Genomic DNA, 18,346 nt, shown 5'->3' on the forward strand with positions numbered 1-18,346 from the left:
GGGTGGATTTCAGGGGGGACATCATTCCATGAAGAATGGCCAGAACCATCTCATTTAAGGACTGCACAGGCTGGGGGGCAGGGGAAGAAAAAGCTCTTTCAGGTCTCCTGGTCCCAAGTTGTTTAGGGCTTTACACACCAGTAACAAGACCTTAAACCTGGCCCAACAGCGAATAAGCAGCCAGGACAGCTCCCTCAGCAAAGAGATCAGGCCGAAAAGGGGCAGCTTCGGACAGCTTGCTGCACTAGTTGCTGCTTCCGGACCAGCTCTGAGGGTGGCCCCACCCAGACGTGGTTGCGGTACTTCAGGACTGAGGTTACCAGCACGGGTGGCCAAGTTCTCCCTCTCCAGGAGAGGCTGTAGCTGGCACATCAGGCACAGCTGGTGAAAAATAATCCAAGGCCACTCAGGCCTTGAGGGACAGTAATGGACCTATGTGTATCCCAAGACTGTCAACTTGATTTTTTGAAGGGAGTCTAACCCCATCCAGAGCAGGAGATGAACCCATCTCCTGGACTTGGAGGCCACTTGCTCGCTTCTATCACACCAGGATTCAGCCTGTGTGTCTTGGCCCCTATCCAGCCCATCACTGAGTCGAGGCACTGATCCAGGACTTACACAGCCTCATCCGATGCAGATGTCACAGGGAGAGATTGCTGTGTGTCCTCAGCGTACTGACGGTCCTTGGTTCCAGGCCCCCTAAAGACCACTCGCAGGGGTTTCATAGAACTGTTGAAATTGGGGACAAGCTGGTACCTTGTGGCTCCCCATAGCTAAATTGAGAGCCAGTGTGGTGTAGTGGTTAAGAGCCTGGGACTGGGACTCAGAGGATCTGGGTTCGAGTCCCCACTCAGCCATGGAGCCAACTGGGTGACTTTGGGCCTGTCACAGACTCTCAGCCCAACCTACCTCACAGGGTTGTTGTTGTGGGGGTAAGATGGAGGAGGAGAATGATGTAAGCTGCCTTGAGCCCCTTTTAAGAAAAAGGCAGGATATAAATCCAAAAATAAATAAATAAATAAATAAATAAATAAATTGCTGAGGGCTTGAGGAAGGGTCACCGAAGGTTATTCTCTGAAATTGACCCTGCGGGTAGCAGTGGAACCACTGCAGCATGGTGCCTCCGGTGCCCAGCCATGAAGCCAATCCTGGAGGATGCCTGTGCAATTAATGGGTAGGATCAACAGGTCATGCTTCCCCCGTCCCTTCCTTCACAAAGGTGATCAGTCAAGATGCCTGAGGCTGGTGCTCCTTCATCACTTCCAGAACCTGGTCAAAACCCAGATTGGATCCCTAATTGCCACTTTAGAAGAGCTCTCAAAAGAGAGAGATGTCCTTGCAAACATGAGTCAAAGAACACCTAGTAGCACCTTTATAGAATTCATAGAATCATACAGTCAGAAAGGGCCTAGAAGGTCATAGGATTCAACCCCCTGCTCAATGCAGGACCCAAGGTCACCCATCCAGATTTCAACCAGGCCTGACCCTGCTTAGCTTCCAAGATTAGGCAGGATCAAGCACTTCAGGCTACCTGGAAGCTTTCCCTGTAAGCCAGAATGTCTTTGCTGAGCCAGTGTGGTTAAGACCATTTCTATCTTGTGAATTATGCCCTGTGGGATTGAATAAAGCAGAGGATAATGTGCTAACAGAAGCACCACTGGAATTTGCACTTCTGCCACTGCCACTTGGAAACCGCCGTTTCAGAATCGCCAGCCATCCGAGAGATGCCATTGCGAAGGGTGTGCCTGCCCTGTGGTAATTAAGGTGCCATAAGCGGAGACAATCGGGGAACAGATGGCGGCACAGACAGCATGTGGGTGAGACCAGCCACGGAGTGCAGGGCAAGCCAAGCACATAATGCAGAACTATGCAATGTATTGTTATGAAATTAGGCATGTACGATCATCTAGGGTACAAAAATGCCCTAAGAGATTTTATTCTCTAGGGCATCCTGGGAGATTTAGGCTGTTTTTCTGTTTACACGTATTTAGGATTTTCTGGTCAGGATTGTACCTTTAGAGATTTCTTCCATTTTACAATGAAGGACACTGAGAAGAAGAGATGCATCGCTGAACCAGAAGCCCTCCTGGTGTGCCAAGTGCCAAGCTCTGAGTTGAGAGCTGTGCAGAGTTCCTTTCCTATGGTAGAAATGTGGTTCTAGCTATTTGGAGGAAAAAGAAAGGAACATCACATTAGCAAACGAAGAACCGAGGGGAAAAGTCATATGAACAAGGTGGCAAGGAAAACTGGACAGGTCTGAGGATGTATGTGAGCAAGAATGAATAAATTAAATGAAATTGAAATTGGAAGTACTCCCAAGTGTTGGTCAAAAATGGCTGGGGGCAGAGGGGTGGGTGGGGAGTTCATTTCTGTGCTTTGCATCCTGTATCTTGGCTCCCTTCTCTGAGTCATCTGGAGTGTTGCGGGGGGGCGGGTTGCATAAGATTCTCAAGGAGGGTTCCTGCCATTTCTGCTTGCAGTATATCGATCGTAGGTCAGGGAAAATACAGCATGTTTGCTTGTGTTATATAAACTCCCACCACTACCACTGAAACTTTATTTATGTTATCGCCGCCCTGGGACATTGTAAAGGGAGGGATACAAAAATTTAAAACAAATATATAAACTGCCACAGGCCAGATTAGGAACCCATATGGCTGGATTTGACCTCAAGGCCTGAGGGTCCCCACCTTTGGTCCAAATCTTCCACTTAAAACTAAACATAGGTAAAGTCCATGGTCAGCCTTTTGGAGTGAGCCTGAAGCTCTTTGAGTCCCTTCCTTTCCCGCAGTGCTGGGAGGGAAAACGAAGTGCCGCCTGGAAGACCCTCGGAGGGCAAAGAGAGATTGCTCTGGCTGGCAAGCAGTCACAGTCTGCTTTGGAATCTGGCCAGAGCAAGACGGAGAACTCGCTCGCAGCACAGTCCCATCCTGCCAACAGACGATGGGGCAGTTCTGGTGTTCACTGACCAGGATATATCTCATGAAAAACATCGCCATCAACATGACACCTGCACGGTTACACCCAGGCACGATCACAATGTACAGCGTGAACTTCAAGGGTGCAGCGCAAAACCAACCTGAGCTTTGGATTAAAGAGATGAAGAGCTTACATTATGAACGGACCTACCAACCTTTCCCTCCCAGGACACACAGAGGCAAGCTCATCTCCTAATTATGAACCAAGAGATTAAAACTAGGCCAGAGCAGCTGTATCAAACAAGCGACCTTTCTCAACCCATGGTAAACATGGGATTTTAATTTATGCATGGGTTAGTTACATTCCTAAGCTGCCCTTTTCCCTCCAAGGAGCACAAGGTGGCACATGCGATCTACCTCCTCCTCCCCGTTTTGTCCTGCAAGGACCCAGTGAGGTGGGTTAAGCTGAGAAGCAGCAATGGGACCCAAGTGTCACACTGGATCCCGGGGTGGGCACTTCCCAGTCCTAGCCCACCACTCTCACCAACGCACTGCGCTGGCTCCCACTCCTTTAAAAGATTTCTATTGGCCTCTTCCTTTTGGAGAATCCTGAGGTGCAATTCCAGACCCAGGATTCCCCTTTTCACTTTTCTGCAGCGCTCCACGTTGCTGGGGCAGCAAGTGCATTGCAGGAAACCACGACGGGGGCCCCTGACGCGGCCATCGGAAACAGATTCAGTCGGCACGTCGGTTCAAGGGAAGCCGTAGGGAGACATCGTTCAGTGGCAGCCCCTCCATTGGCGTTGCAGCTTCCACTTATCTATCTATTTATCTATTTATGAAAAGCTTTTCTATCCCATCCCCTACAGAACATTTCGGGACAGCTTCCTAAGCATGTGCTGTGCTGCTGGTGAGCCTGATGTGTGCATTTGAAATTGTACTCTCTTTGGCATCGAGGCTGGGCTAAAAAGAAAAAAATCTAACCAAGCCAGTTTTAATCCAGCCAGTGGCTAGGTGGCCAGGTTCCAAAGAGGCACTTGGAAAGGAAATCAGTGATTTTTAAAAGTTCATACCTGAAACTCAAAACCCATCTTTTAAGGATCTGTGGGAATTCATACGAACTGAGATCATCCAGATTTTTGCTCTAATCTTGTGGATTTCCATCAGTGTGCAAGGAAACTCAGGACTGCCTTGGAATCTTCACTGGGTCTCCTCAAGGAGTAGATCAGTTGTAAATGATGGACATACCTTCCTGGCGGACACCCAGCTTTTGATCCTCCCCTGTCCTGTGCAGCCAGAAGTTGTGTTGTGCATGCTATATGGTGGTTCATTTTCTGCTCAGTGAGAGTGAGGTCTGAAAGCCCCATCCACCACCATTAACCCACACAGACCATCATCCTGTGCCCAGAAGGGGTGTGTCTCCTAGAGAATGCTCAGGAGTTCTGCGGTGGATATTTAATAAGAACATTATCAGCAAATATATGTATAAAGCACTCACTGAATGGGGAAGGTTGGATACCATTCCCTGATCCCATATTAATGCTCAGATGAAATGGTAATTTGCTTGCTATGCGGCAACTGGCATTACTCCCTTAGGCTCTGCTGCCATCCATTGTCAGGATCTCATCCAACCCAGGCCATGGAGAAGGGACTTCAGAGGAAGAATTGGGATGCTGCAAAAATGTCACTCCCATAGAAGACCTGGGAGGACTTAGACCAAAGACAACCAGAGGATCCCAGTCAGGGTGATGCCACCCATCCCTGACCCCCCAAAAATCCCTTGGTCCTTGTCCCAAGCCCTGCCTTCTCCTAACCCCCTTCCTCACCCCTCGGGTCTCTAGGTCATAGATGGCAGTTGGCCTTGCGGAAACTTGATAGTGTCAGGAGCTTTGCACATTCAAAGCAACAGACCATGCTCTGGCAAAAGCTCTTTATGCTCCAAAGTATATTCAGTAAGCACAGTCACCACAGAATGAGTCTCTGAGCACGCACAGAGAGGTTCATTTTACCCAATTCAGCAAGCACTTCCAAGAACCCTCCTTTTGAGTACCCCTGGGCCCCCTCTTTCTGGGAGGACCATTTTGGAAGCAGAAAAGCTTATTCTTTATATGCCGCCCCTCTAGTTGGCTAACCATTCTCTCCCAAAATGGAATCTAGAGTTGTACCAGGATCAGTTGGCTCCTGGCCCTCCTGGCCCAGTTGTAGATCCTGGTGGTTTTCAGAGTCCATCTGAACACCTGGAGAGGGCAGCCTTGAGAGAAGTCCTTTTGCTTCACCTATTTCAATGTCAGGAGTTGCCTGTTCCAAGTTCTTCTTGCTCCTCATCTGATGAGTCCAAATCTTCCTGACTTTGGAACACACGTGAAGAACAACCCTCTTTTTCATTCCCAATAGAGAGTAGCACCCCCTGGCTCTATTAGGAGAGGTCCAACTTGGGAGGAGAGAATAGAAATAAATTTGGAAGGGGCCTATAAGTCCATCAAGTTGAACCCCCTCCTCCACTTCCACATGTGGTCACCCATTCGGCTTTAGGCCCTCATCTTTCCAGCTTAGCAAAGGTGAGTTGACATGCTAGCTCAATATCTAGCTATGCAAGTAGGGAGGTCCACTCAGGAGAAAAGTCATATTCAGGAAGGAACAGAGAGAATCAGGGAACAGAAGGAGATGGGAGCACGTATAGAAAGCCTGCTATCTCCTTTGGACCTTTGCTGGGTTTTGAATTTGAATCCCTTCTTTCTTGCTTCTACAACAGGAATAGATCCTGCCCATTCAAGAAGAGTTGTTGCAATAGATCAGAATGGAACCATGTACCTATGGCTAACCCAAACATTTCTTTTCTTGTTTATGTGGTGCTGCCTTGTAACACATTGTTCTGTTTTTCAAAGTCTCTCAACCTCTCAAGAAAGTTGCTGTCAGATGTCTTCCATTCATTTGCTATCCTCAAGTTTTTGATCTGCTGTCCGCCTAGAAAGGAGCCAAGCTACTTTAATCTCCTAATCATGGATAACAATTGGAATCATCTAAAGGCAGCTGAAATACTCATGCAGTCTGCAATGTATAAGCATAAGCCCACATGTGGATTCTGGCTTCAGTGTCCATCTCTCATTTTATTTGTTTATTGATTGTTGATTATTTTGTTATTAGCAGCATGTCTCAAGGAGGTTCTTACTGAAGACTTTTAGCAAGGGACAGAGATTCTGGACAAGAAAGATACCTCCTGTCTCATCCAAACGTCCTGATCACTTTTCTGACCTTCCATAATAGGGTGCCCCCTTGTTCCTCACTCCTCTCTTAAAGGGGCCTTGTGACTGAATCAGTTGCCTAACAGGCACAAGTTCAACAGGCTGAGCTTCCCCTCTCATTGCACCTCCATACAGTGAAATGCTGCTATCTGGTGCATTCATACAGTCATAGCAGGGGCAGGGAGCCTAATTTCTACATCAAAGTTCAGGGCTAAAACCTATCAGAATTGATTTCTCATCCATGATTATTATTACACTGCTTTTATGTGTCACCCCTTTTGCTGTTGTGAAGAAGCCAGCATGACTTACATTTCCCCATTTTATCCTCACGACAACCACCCTGCGAGGAAGGTTGGGCTAAGAGTCCATGATGAGTGGCCAAGTAATCTGGGGAGCTTCATGGCCAACTAGGGACTAGAACCTGACTCTCCCAGGTCCCTAGTCCAGCACTCCAACCCCCAGACCATGCTGGCTGTCTACAACATGAATCCCATTTATTCACAATGGGTTCAGGCTCAGAGGAAGAAATATGTGGAGTCTGCATTGTGCAAATGACTTGGTGGAAGTGAAGGCTGCTGGGATTTTGCCTGCAGACTAAACAGGGCCGCAGGTCTGCATGATGAGATGTATTGTTTACATGATAGTGATTACGTCCAAAATTCCAAGTCTAGATCCCTAATCAAGACCTATCTGTTAGTATGTGCACACGTTATGCGCCTCTTCATCTCCCTTTGCCCTCTTCTTTGGTGATGCTGGCCAATTTTGCATGTACAGCAACTGCAGAGCGGGAGAAGCAGGAGGTGAGCAGGTGGGAATCCCCAAGAGAAGGTCCAGGGCCTGGCCTGCTTGCCCCCACCCGCCATTTCTCCCCAGAGAGCGAGTCGCTGATGCACCCTCACAGGTTGCTGCCGCCCACATTGGGTGCCTCCAGCCTGCAGCCCCGCTCGTCCCTTTTCCTCTGGCGAGACTGCGGGCCCTCACAGGGTTGGAGGCAGCTGTGCATCAAGGCCAGAGGACCTCTCTTCGGAAGCCCCAGCTGTGCCCACCTGGGACTCAGAAAGGTCCACTTCTCTCCCTGTCCCGCAGTGTTGCGCACACCACCTTGGCCCTCTTCCCTTTCTCTCAGGAACGAGGAGCAGGCAAGATCTGAAGGCTGCTGCTTGCCAGGGAGACCGTGGTGCCACGCATGGATTTCCAGGTCGCCCTCCTTGGGGTCACACTTCCCTCAGGCCACACTGGCCACCAGGCCAGGGGATTTCATTTCCCCGATGACCCGGCAGCAGGTGAGCTGCTTGGCCTGCGTGAGCAATCCTAGAGGCATCTCCGCTCCGTGCGCCCTTGTACGCACAGCGCTTGCTCTGAGTCCTCTCGTCAGGATTACGCAGGCACTGCCAACACTGCAAGGGGTGTAAAAGGCTGGGAGGGGGGATGACGGGCCTGACTTTACCCCATGGCAGGATGTTGCACTGGGGTGGCAATGGGTGGACTCTGTGCTCCTGTGCACATTGTGTTGCCTAGTTGAGTCACTGGGCGTATCCCGGCCTCAGTTCCACCCCTGGCAAGAACCAGCAGCTGTTACAGGCACCTGGGCTTGCAAGCTGCTTTCCAGCGACCTATTTGCCCCATCCTCCTAATTCGACATGCAAACCTGTCCGGCAGCTTCACTTCCATAGGGAAGGGGTAATTAACCTACCAGCCTCCTCCATTTCCATGATAACGCCGCTGCTCTTCTTGATGGTCAAGGGCAGGGAACAGAGTCTGAGTAAGGCCAAAAGAAGTGCCATTAGGACCGGCTCAGTTTTTGCACCAGGTTTTGGAAAAGAACTTACCGAGTTTCACAGTTTTCTTCATAAAACTGCAAACAGAGCTTGTGTGTTTTTTAAAAAATGGACATAGGACGAACCAGAACGGACAATGCAAACTGCCATCTTATACGACTTACTTGGAAGTAAGCCCCATTGACTTCAACAGGGACTTAGTTCTGAGTAAAACAGTATAGGGTGACACTCTAAAACAAGCAATAGAATCTAACCATCACAAAACTTTTCAGTGGCAATGAAAAGCCATTGAGACCATTCAGCATTTTATCGTAATTAGAACAGCTCAAAGGAAAGGTGGCTTCAAAGTCAACTTAACCACCAGCACTGGTAGGGCTAAACTCATGTCTTGACTGAGGGAGTTCCACAAATACAGGACCACCGATCTGGTCTGCAATGTCCACCAGATGATAAAATACATTTTATCCTGCAACAGTCCAACAGATGGTAAAAGACCATTAAGAATGTTCTCTGTAGTTCCTTAGCCCGCCCCTTTCCCCATTCCTCTGGTCACTGATCATTTAGAGGATTCCTGGCTTTTGCATGTCAGTTTCCCATCCTGAGAGTTTCTCCAAAGCTAAGTTTAGCCCATGAGCTGAAAGGGATTCAACATCCCTGCCTAATCTAGCGCGCCAAACTTGCTCTACCATTGCATCTTTAGGATCTCTTGGAGCCATTATATCTCGGTCTCCTGCCAGCTGGAAAGCAGAAGGCAGGCAGCCTTGATGAAAAGAAGGCAAAATTAGTCATAGAGCAGTAACGTGTGAATTGTGCAGATTCCACCTATACTGTGCACACAGAGACATGTATTCTATAGGAGTGTAAAATTTGCAAAATTTGATCAGTCTGTCTTAGCTGATGATCAGGTACCTTTCTTTCCATCAGCTGCTCATTGATAGAATTGGGCTTTGTGCAAATGTGTTCACATGTGTTTGGCCAGGGCGACTTATTTTATATTGTTAATTTGTTTTATATTTTGAATGTATTATATTTTAATTTATGTTGTGAGCCACCCCGAGGCTTCGGCAAATGGGGCGGCATAGAAATGTTTTAAATAAATAAATAAATAATAAAGTCATCCTTGGACAAATCTGTCCTTCAAAAATTGTGAGCAATATGCATTTTTGTGCTTCAGACTATAGGGGAAGCCGGATTTTTGGTTGGTTTTGATTGTTTTGGTATAACCTAGACTAGTTATATGCTGTATAGTAGTATACACGTAGTCCAGTTGTGTTGTCTAGGACTAAATTGGTATAAAATTACAGAAAGGTTTTTTTTAAATCCTTCTAAGTTCATAGAATCTGCACAACTCAGGTAAAACTGGGCGGCTGTGGAATCTGTGGGTCAGATTCATGAAATCCAAACTCATCTGGGTGTTTTGCCGATTGCTCTGACATTCCTAGCATTGTACTGTGAGAGCATTGTCGACTTGCTCAGCATTAGGGCTCCGAAAAGATTAGAGTGGAGCAGCAGTCAGGCATGTGTTTTCTGGCACACGATCGGCATTCTGCACAAGCCGCGTCATCGGTGCTCACCTGCTGCCTGCCTTTGGTGCGGTCACCTGCAGCCACTCTCTCGAACCATACACAACCCACTAACGATCAGGGATGGGCAGATTTTGTCAAATCTGTTCTCTTGGCCCTTCATGGATTGCCAGGCACATTCGTGCTACCATCCTCTCTCAGTTTAAAAACTCCTATGGCCTCCCCATGTCCATTCTAGTCCTCTTCTGCCTGTGACATTTCCCATCCCATCTGTTTCATCTTCTGTCCCGTATCTTGGTTTGCTGGATCTGGGAGTCGTGAGCTCAGGTTCTTGTTCAGGCACCAGATGTGCAGTATTGACTAAGCACTGCTGCTCAGCCTCAGTTCCTCATCTGTAAAATGGGCATTCTGGCAGCCTGCCTCACAGGATTGATGTTGGGAGGATATACTTCCTAAGTGATAGATAATTTAGCAAAGAAACAGTTGGATCTCAGCCCCTCTATGAGAGTTTAATCCCAGCCAAACTGACAACCTCCCTACCCTCACAGAAGGCAAATTGCGATCCGTTTCTTTCCCTGTACACCTGAATATCCCATGCCACCCCACCAGTCAGCTCAACCAATGTCAAATATTTCACTGCCAGAAGAGCAATTCCAATATAAACATTTGTGTGTATTCTCAGGATCAAACCAGACACATCACAGAGAACCTGCCAGGAGGATCTCCCTCTTCAAAATGAGCACACATGTGCACACCCACCTGTGCACACCCACCTGTGCACACACACCTGTGCACACAAAGGAATACCGCAGTGGCTGTCTGCCGCAGTTTTGAAGGCGGAGGAAGTGATGCTGTGCAGGAAAGCCCCTCCGTGCTTTTTCCCCAGTCCAGATTGCTGTCATGTACACCTGTTACTAGTTCGGCAGGAGACATGTTGCCGTTGTGGGCACCCCGTGTTTCCTAGGTGTAGTCTTGCAGGGGATTTAGATGAGGGAAGCAGAACAAGAGAAAAAAATGCACTCTCCTTGCATCATCTCTTCCTCTGGATCTGCTGCACAAACCTCCTAATTAGGACAGATCAATAGGCAAGAACCTAATCCTAGATCTTAGTTGCTCCCTTCGGTTTCCATCGGTTCAGCTGATCCTATCCCCAGACTGTTGCAGGGCCCCTATCAATCTCTCTCACACCTGGCACACCACACACACGCCCCCCACCCGGCTTCTGCAAAGCAAAGACCGCGACGAAATGCTCCTCTCCAGATGGGCAGCCTGCAAGTCTGTGCAAACGTCCCCCAGATGCTAAGACAAGCACAGGCAGAAGATTTTCCCGAGGAAACAGCCGGCTTCAGCTGAAATAACCCAGCTGTTGGGTTAGAAGGAAGCTGCTGCCTTTGGAGCAGCTGGAGACACTCTCTGATTTTGAAGCCCACAAGTGCTCCCGGTGCCGCGCTTCTCCCAGGTTTGCTTTTCCCCAGGCTATCAGCCAAGCGAACCCTTTGTGCTGAGCCCCTACACTGCGGGCGCGGTTTGCGGCGCATCGGGTTCCAAGGTGCCGCCTGTGCTCACAGCCCTCTTGCAAGCTGCCTAGCTTTTTACCAGGAGGCACACAGGGCAAACAGGTTGGCTTCCCGGCTCTCCAGGGCAAATGCACAACAGCCCCGGCGATCAAGAGATGCTCATAAACTTCGGTGCACTGGTGGATCCAGTTCTGCACAGTGATTGCCCAACCACTTCCCCCTCCTCAGGAAGAGAAAGAAGCAGCGAAGAACGAGGCATATTAAAGGGATCATACATGACGGCCCTAAAAGGTTTTCTTTGCTTTTTGAAATGGTGAAGTGCGGGATCGGAAGGCAGGAGGCAGGGTGAACTGCCAAGGTGCTAATCTCGATGTCGTTATGCAAGATCGTGCCTGCTTAATGACAGCAGGGCCATTCAATAGGGCCCCCTTTGTCTGGAGGAGAAAAAAAGAAACTCAGCACCCAAATGGAAGCCTACAAAAGAGGGAGGTTGAGAAGTTGTCTGAAGATGGAAAGTTTCCAAGCTGCCCAGGAACAGGCGGGGAGGGATGAGGAGGAGGCCTGGCCAGCATCTTGGCCCCACCCTCCCCTCTGTGCAATCCCTCCTTGCTACACCTGCAGAATATATATATCTGTAGGGCCCTTTTTTGCTACAGCCCGCAGATCCTTTGCACAGGAGAAACCTGCAAGCTCCCAGTGCCACTTCACCTGCTCCCACCCACCATGCGGAAAGAGGTCTGCACCATCGCTTTCCTCCGAGCCGTCTTCTGCGAGTTCTTAGGCACCATGATTTTTGTCTTCTTCGGCCTGGGCTCAGCCCTCAAGTGGCCTTCGGCCCTGCCGACTGTCTTCCAGATCGCCCTGGCTTTCGGCTTGGCCATCGGCACCATGGTGCAGGCGTTTGGCCACATCAGCGGGGGCAACTTCAACCCAGCCGTGACCATCGCCTTCTTCGTGGGGAACCAGATCTCCTTTCTCCGGATGTTGTTTTACATCGCGGCCCAGCTGGTGGGGGCCATTGCTGGCGCAGGCATCCTTTATGGGGTGACTCCCAGCAATGCCCGTGGCAACTTGGCTGTCAATGGGGTAAGTGTTTTCTGTGACTGGGGAAGTGATGGCTTCTCAGCTGGGCACCTCCGCGGAGGCGTTCTCGAATGCTCAGGCATGCCCGTAAGGGGCATCGCATCTCAGGAGAGACCTAAGGCTCAGGGGCAGCGACTCTGATCCCAGCTGGCTTCTGGCTCAGGAGATTCCGCTTGTGCCTTGCACTGCAGAGTACGATAGGCTCTCACATGGCAGATGCACCCAGCTGTTTGTGGCGTGGCAGACTAATTCACTAAGCTACGTTTCTTCCAGAGGCTGCTCATATACTAAGTCGGTGAGTGGATCAATTTTAGGAAAGTTAGGAATCTGTAACCCCAGCTTTGCCCACTGAAGAAGGATTGGGAGGTGCTGGTGGGGAATGTCCGGGATTATGGGTGTCTTTTAGGGGGCTTTGGGGATGTTTTGGAATGCTCCTACATGGCTTCCCATGTGCCGTGCTGCAGAGCTGTCCTTCGCCTTGAGACCTCCTGGGAAGGCAGGCAGAGGAGTGTGTGCTGTGCTGTGCTGTGCTGTGCTGTGCACAAGGCATCGATCTTTTCAGGAAGAACAATTCATGGGGCTTTCCCACTGTGCTCTGTGTGCTGCTTGAAAGGCTGTGCTTCAAGACCAGGGGACTCGGCCATGCAGCATTCAGTGAGCATGCATGCACCGGAGGCAGGCAGGCACATGCGTGCGACTCCTCTGGACGTGCCGCATTCCCCACTTCTGCATGCAGGTTTCCTGAGGTCCTTGTGGAAGCTCACAATCCAGCATGATGCCCTTTGGCCAAAGGGGGCTCAGTGCTGGCTTGAGTGGCTGACGGATGAGCCCAAAAGAGGGCAGCCCGGCTGAGCTGGCACCAGGAGGATCCTGGGAGCAGGTGCAGACTCAGAGCAGCCTTCTCTTACCTGGTCCTCTCCAGATGGGTCAGACTACAACCCACATCATATCCAAGCCAGAGTGGCCTTCGGCACCAGGTTGGGGAAGGTTGCTTTGGAAGAGCATGTGGGTCGGAATTAAAAGCAGCTGCAAATATGAGGTGTCTGTTGTAAGAAGCACCAACTTGCCATAGAGAGGAACTGCAGTGTGGACACCGGTTACCTGGTGCTTTGAAAGGGCCAAGGGTGTCCACAAAGCCCCTCATTTCCTCGGTTTGCAGCAGCACCTGTCTTACTGCAGCCACATGAACTGTTTAGTTGGCATGTGGGTGGTGCAGAGACAGTACTAAGGACTTCATGTTCCGCTCATCAGGATGAAATTGCCCCCTTGAGCCGCTTCAGTGCAATTTAGTTAATTATCCTTCCCATACAAGAGAAAGCTAAGGAGAGGCCTTTGTAATGCAGATGCGCCTTCTGAACCACACAGGGCTTTATTGATTATACTTGCATTACAAACCTGATATATCTGCATTGCAAATATCCAAAGTCCCTGCCCAGAAGACACACATCTCTTTGCCTGCACCCCATCAAAGCTAGATCCCGAATGCCTGCAGTTCAAGCCAAAATCTCTTGTGGGAAATATGAGCTTGAGATGCATTTATAGGTCAAGCAGGCTGTTTAAACATCCTTGCATTTGCTCCCGGTGGTTCCACAGTTTCCACCTGCAGTGCTTTTTGACAGGCAGCAGTTGCTTTGAAGGCAATTTGGAAATAGACAGACTGATAGCCAAGGGGGAAATATCTCGCTGTTGGGTCAGTCAGATAATGTGTGACATCAGCAAGAAAGGGGTGAGAAATGCAAGAAATGAAAGGGAGATGAAAATAGACAGAGGGATGGATTCTTCCCTTTAAAAAAAAATGTATTTTTTCCACAGTAGTCATTATTTCGGCAGGTGGAATAAAATTCAGAGCTGGTTCTATTGCTGCTCCATGAACTGAACTGTTTATTTTGCATGAGGTAACCCCCCTCCCCGCAGCATGCACAGAATAGCTCAAAATGCAGGTTGCCGTCTGGAATCCAGTGGAATCCACAAAGCCCTTGCAGGCCTTTCCTGCGAGTTCTGCCCTCCTGAAGTGGCTCCCCTCGATGTCACATGTCAGCTTCCTCTCGTTAAGGAACACGCGGGATGATTGCTGGCTAACCCTCTGCACCTTCCCTCCTGACAGCTCAGCAACAACACGACCGCGGGCCAGGCAGTGGTGGTGGAGATGATCCTCACCTTCCAGCTGGTCATGTGCATTTTCGCTTCGACCGACGGCCGCCGAAACGACAATGTGGGCTCCCCCGCTCTGTCCATCGGTTTGTCTGTCACCTTGGGCCACTTGGTTGGGGTGAGTGTTGCTACTAAGGCGCCCAGCTTTTGTGCAAAAACAAAGCAAGAGGGAGGGAGGGAGATTGAGAGGGAGGGATCCTAACACTGGGGGACCCTCAAGACACCTCAGAGCAGGGGCTCTTGTTTATCACTGTATTTATTTCCTCCCTGCTTTCCTCCAAGGAGCCTAAGGCAGTTTCCACCATCTTCCTCCTCCCCATGTCAGCCTGACTGCATCCCTGGGAAGTAGGTGGCGAGACTGAGCATCAGTGACTGGCCCAAAGTCACCTTGTGAGCCTCACAGCTGAGTGGGGGCTGGGACCTGGACCTCCTGGGTCCTAGTCCAAGACTCTCACCCCTGTGCTGCACAGGCTCTTGATCTTTCTCTGTGTAGCCTAATGTTGTCTGCTCAAACTGACAGCCACGGTCTAGGACTGGAGGCAGAGAAGAGGGGCTGAAGTTCAAAGGCAAAGCACCTCTTCTGCATGTGGAAGGCGGCAGAGTCAGCCCCTGGCATCTCCAAGCAGAGCCGGGAAGACTCACCCCTGCCAGAAGCCTTGGAAAAGCCCTTGCAAGTCAGTTTGGCAACACTGAGTGAGAAGACAAGTGGTCTGCCCCTAAACCGTTGGCTTAATTAGCACAAAATAACCTGGCACCTTTCTGATCACGTGCCACTTGAGGACAGAGCTGTATGCGCCAAGGATCTTCCTCACCCCTGCTACTTACCGACCGGCTCCTTTTAACCAGAAGAGAAAACAAAGCAAGCTGAATCAGAATAACAACTCTAACCTAAAGTCCCTGTTGTGCAGTGAAGGCTCTGGGTAAGAGTTATAATCAGTAGGAATCAGAAGACTTGACTCCCCATCACCACCACCAGCCCACACTGCGCTAGTTGCCTCTGTGAGCATGGGGGGCAAGCAAGGCCCCCATTCCTGTCCCCCGACGGCACCTCTTCTTTGGCATGTGCTTTCTACCCTTTTCTGCTCATAGCAAACATTTTGCAGGAAACTTTTTTAGCAGTGACCCACTGCAGGGAACTCCCTGCGGCATTTTCCAAGACAATGCAACAAGTCTGGCATGGAAGGTGCCAGATAAAGGGCAAATCTGCAGTTGACACTTCGGGGGAAGGAGGGAGAAAAGCTGATGGGTTGACAGGTGGAAGCCACAATGCGGTTACTAGAAAAATTTAGCTGCTGCGCTCACATTGTTTCCTCCTCCCTCCACAGATTTATTTTACGGGCTGCTCTATGAATCCTGCCAGGTCTTTTGGGCCTGCTGTTGTCATGAAACGATTCACCCCTATTCACTGGGTAAGACGCATCGAATGTTTCCCCTTGGGGTGCCTGACAGTCCCCACCGAGCAAGATAGCAAGGGGAGCTAGAGCTTGGCCACCCTCCCGTACACCCCCATCACAGCTCGACTGGGGATCTCAGACACATTGAGTTGGAAAATCTTGGGCCATGCAGAACGCCCCTCAAGATTTAAACAGTCTGATGAAAACTGCTTTTGCTTCTCTTAGACTCTCTTGCCTTTCGGAGTCCAACTGGGCACTTCCACATTTGCCATGCAACTTTGCTTGCGTGAGGAGCTGGGGGCCGCCTGGGAGCACGCAGGGGCCATGCCCTTGATACTTGCTGCTTAGTTTCAGCAAAACTCATTTTGCTTCCTACAGAATTGATCAGCGGTTGCACCGAAGCAGGAGCCACTGCGATTTGCTTAAGTTCAGAGGCATCCGTACAGAAGGCCTGAGGCCACCTTGGCTGTAATTCCTGTGTTATGGCTTAAACTGGCCAGCCGAAGAGGAAGAAATTGCTCTTCTGTTATGAATTGTAGGCGAGGAGTTGCCTTGCCTCTTTGTGGGTGGATTCACGCCTTCCTGTACTACATCCCGAGGACAAGCACAGTGACGGCATCCTTCCAATTCAAGTGACACCTGAAGTCCAAAAATGGCCCCTATATATCTTTGACAAATTACTAATAAACAAATGGCAGGCATGTACAGGAGTTGCTACCACTTCTGCAAGGAGGCAGCGTGGCTGCTCAACAGGTGGATGCAGGCAAAACAGAAGCTGCAAAAATAATATGCTAGAGAGAGCAGGTAACCTGATACAATTTGCCATAGAAAGAAAGCATACACTGGCTCCAAAACCTCTAATTCTTTTATTCATTTATTTTATCTCCATAATGCCCTTTCACCAAAGTCTTCTGGAGGGTTTACTAACTAAAGCTGGAAGCATAAAATAAAATTCCACAGCAATTCTTACTGTAAAATCTTCAGTTTAAAGCAGAACAAAGAAAGATTCGCACCAATGCAGTGGGTTAAGAGAGGGCTAGGAAACTTGTAACCTACCAGAGCTTGTTCAACTGTAATGCCCATCAGTCCTCAGTCAGCATACCCAATAGTGAAGGGTGATGGGGGTTGTAGTCCAGCAAGATTGGGAGGGCTCTGTTGGAGCAATCAAGGATTGGTGGCATTACAAATATCTCAGAAGATGGGTCCATAACCTTGATCATCTCTAGCCAAACTGGTGCCAGGAGAAGTCTGAGCATCCCCTCAAGTTTCTCATCCCTTCCATTGTCTTTTCCAGGTCTTCTGGGTAGGCCCCATCTGCGGAGGGATCCTGGCCTCTCTGCTTTACAACTACTTCCTCTTGCCCCACTCAATGAATATGAATGAGCGAGTAGCAATTGTGAAAGGTACCTATGAATCAGAAGAAGAGTGGGAAGATAAAGAGAAAAGCATGGAAATGTCCTCCCCATGAATGAAAGTGCTCTGGAAGAGGAGGAGATGAACATCACGCCCCCAGTGCCCTCTGACTCTGACTGCATCCCTTGCAAACCAAAGAACACATAGTTCTGCTAGTGCAGAAGACTCGGGGTCCTGCACCAGCGGGGGGTTGGGGCCGATGGCCTACTTGGCCCCTTCCAGCCCTGCTATTCTATGACTCTATCGAGTGGGGGAGACATCACTTGTGTAAATAACTGTTGTGAACACGTGGCCATCCGTGCCTGCGAGTGCGCAGGGGAAACCGCGGCCGAAGAATGGTCCATTCCACCATCCTCCGTTGTGCAAATGATGCACACAACTGTAACACCTGGCAACAAGGATAGGGTCTTGATCCCTTGGGCTCCTGCAAACATTTGGAGGTCTTCTAGATCTGGGCCTGGAACGTGGACCTGTGCAACAGGGCAGGGTTTTTCATCATTGCTTAGCTATGTGCCTTTGACTTCCTGGTGGGGGGCCAGAGCAAGCCACCCCCTCCCCTCCTGCCAGTTCTCTGAGCTTTCAGGTTTGGGGGAAAGGTGATCTGCTCCAGTTTCATAAAGGAAACCATGGCTGCCGCTAGCTTTTTAAGATATTTAGTACAATCAGTCCACGATACAGTATAAATTTTGCCATGAATTCCAGATGGGGTCACATATGGGCTTCTGGGAAAGAAGAAAGACATTTGACTCTGGTTCTGTGTTGAGGCTGTGCGCATTCTCATGAGAGCCCCCACACAGTGAAGTCTTGTTTTTAGGCTCATCACAGGCTCTTTGGGAGCAACCTATCTGGAAAGGAAGCGGAAAGGAAGCAGGTGTGGACTTGGACTGGACAGCACTTTGAATAAAGGATGCTCTTCCGTAAAGCAGGATGCGGGGCTCCTTGCGGAGGGTGCCTGCGCACGTGCGCTGCCAACTCGTGCGGCTCCACGTGCGGCCGAGCACTCGGCTCTGCTCTCGAAGGCAGGCGTGTGGGCGGGTGCTGCATTTCAAGGGCAGAACGTGTGCTGAGTTAATATGGCACAATTGATTCTTGCTTGGAAAACCCAACTTTACTTTAAAAACAAAAAAGCACGTCACCCTAGCCAACGTCTGGCTGCTGCAGGAAGTGACAGGGTTGCCAAAGGGCGGGGTGAGAGAAAAGGGTTCTCCTGGGGCGAGCTGGAGGGAGGCCCGGGAGAGCGCGGCTCCTCCCGCTGCAGGCTGCAGCTCTGATCTCCCCATGGCTGAGGGGCAGGCTGGGCCGGAGGACAGAGATGGCTCATTCCTCT

At 49.9% G+C, this 18,346-nt stretch overlaps 1 protein-coding gene across 1 annotated transcript; it reads left to right on the plus strand.

Annotated features, from left to right (window-relative positions):
- Positions 1-11,701: 11,701 nt before the first annotated feature.
- Positions 11,702-17,074, plus strand: AQP5 (aquaporin 5). The gene is made up of 4 exons (XM_044443176.1): positions 11,702-12,064; positions 14,166-14,330; positions 15,538-15,621; positions 16,901-17,074. Exons 1-4 carry the CDS (start codon positions 11,702-11,704, stop codon positions 17,072-17,074), a joined length of 786 nt encoding a protein of 261 aa, XP_044299111.1.
- Positions 17,075-18,346: the final 1,272 nt, after the last annotated feature.

Source organism: Varanus komodoensis, unplaced genomic scaffold (assembly GCF_004798865.1).
Source record: "Varanus komodoensis strain SLA01 unplaced genomic scaffold, ASM479886v1 scaffold41, whole genome shotgun sequence".
In the NCBI taxonomy this organism is placed as follows: domain Eukaryota; kingdom Metazoa; phylum Chordata; class Lepidosauria; order Squamata; family Varanidae; genus Varanus; species Varanus komodoensis.

What these genes read in the sequence shown, in the direction of transcription:
- AQP5 (XM_044443176.1), top strand. Translation starts at nt 11,702, where the DNA reads ATGCGGAAAGAGGTCTGCACCATCGCTTTCCTCCGAGCCGTCTTCTGC. An exon ending in GCAACTTGGCTGTCAATGGG is followed by an intron (nt 12,065 to 14,165) that starts GTAAGTGTTTTC and finishes CCCTCCTGACAG; the next exon opens with CTCAGCAACAACACGACCGC. An exon ending in CCTTGGGCCACTTGGTTGGG is followed by an intron (nt 14,331 to 15,537) that starts GTGAGTGTTGCT and finishes CTCCCTCCACAG; the next exon opens with ATTTATTTTACGGGCTGCTC.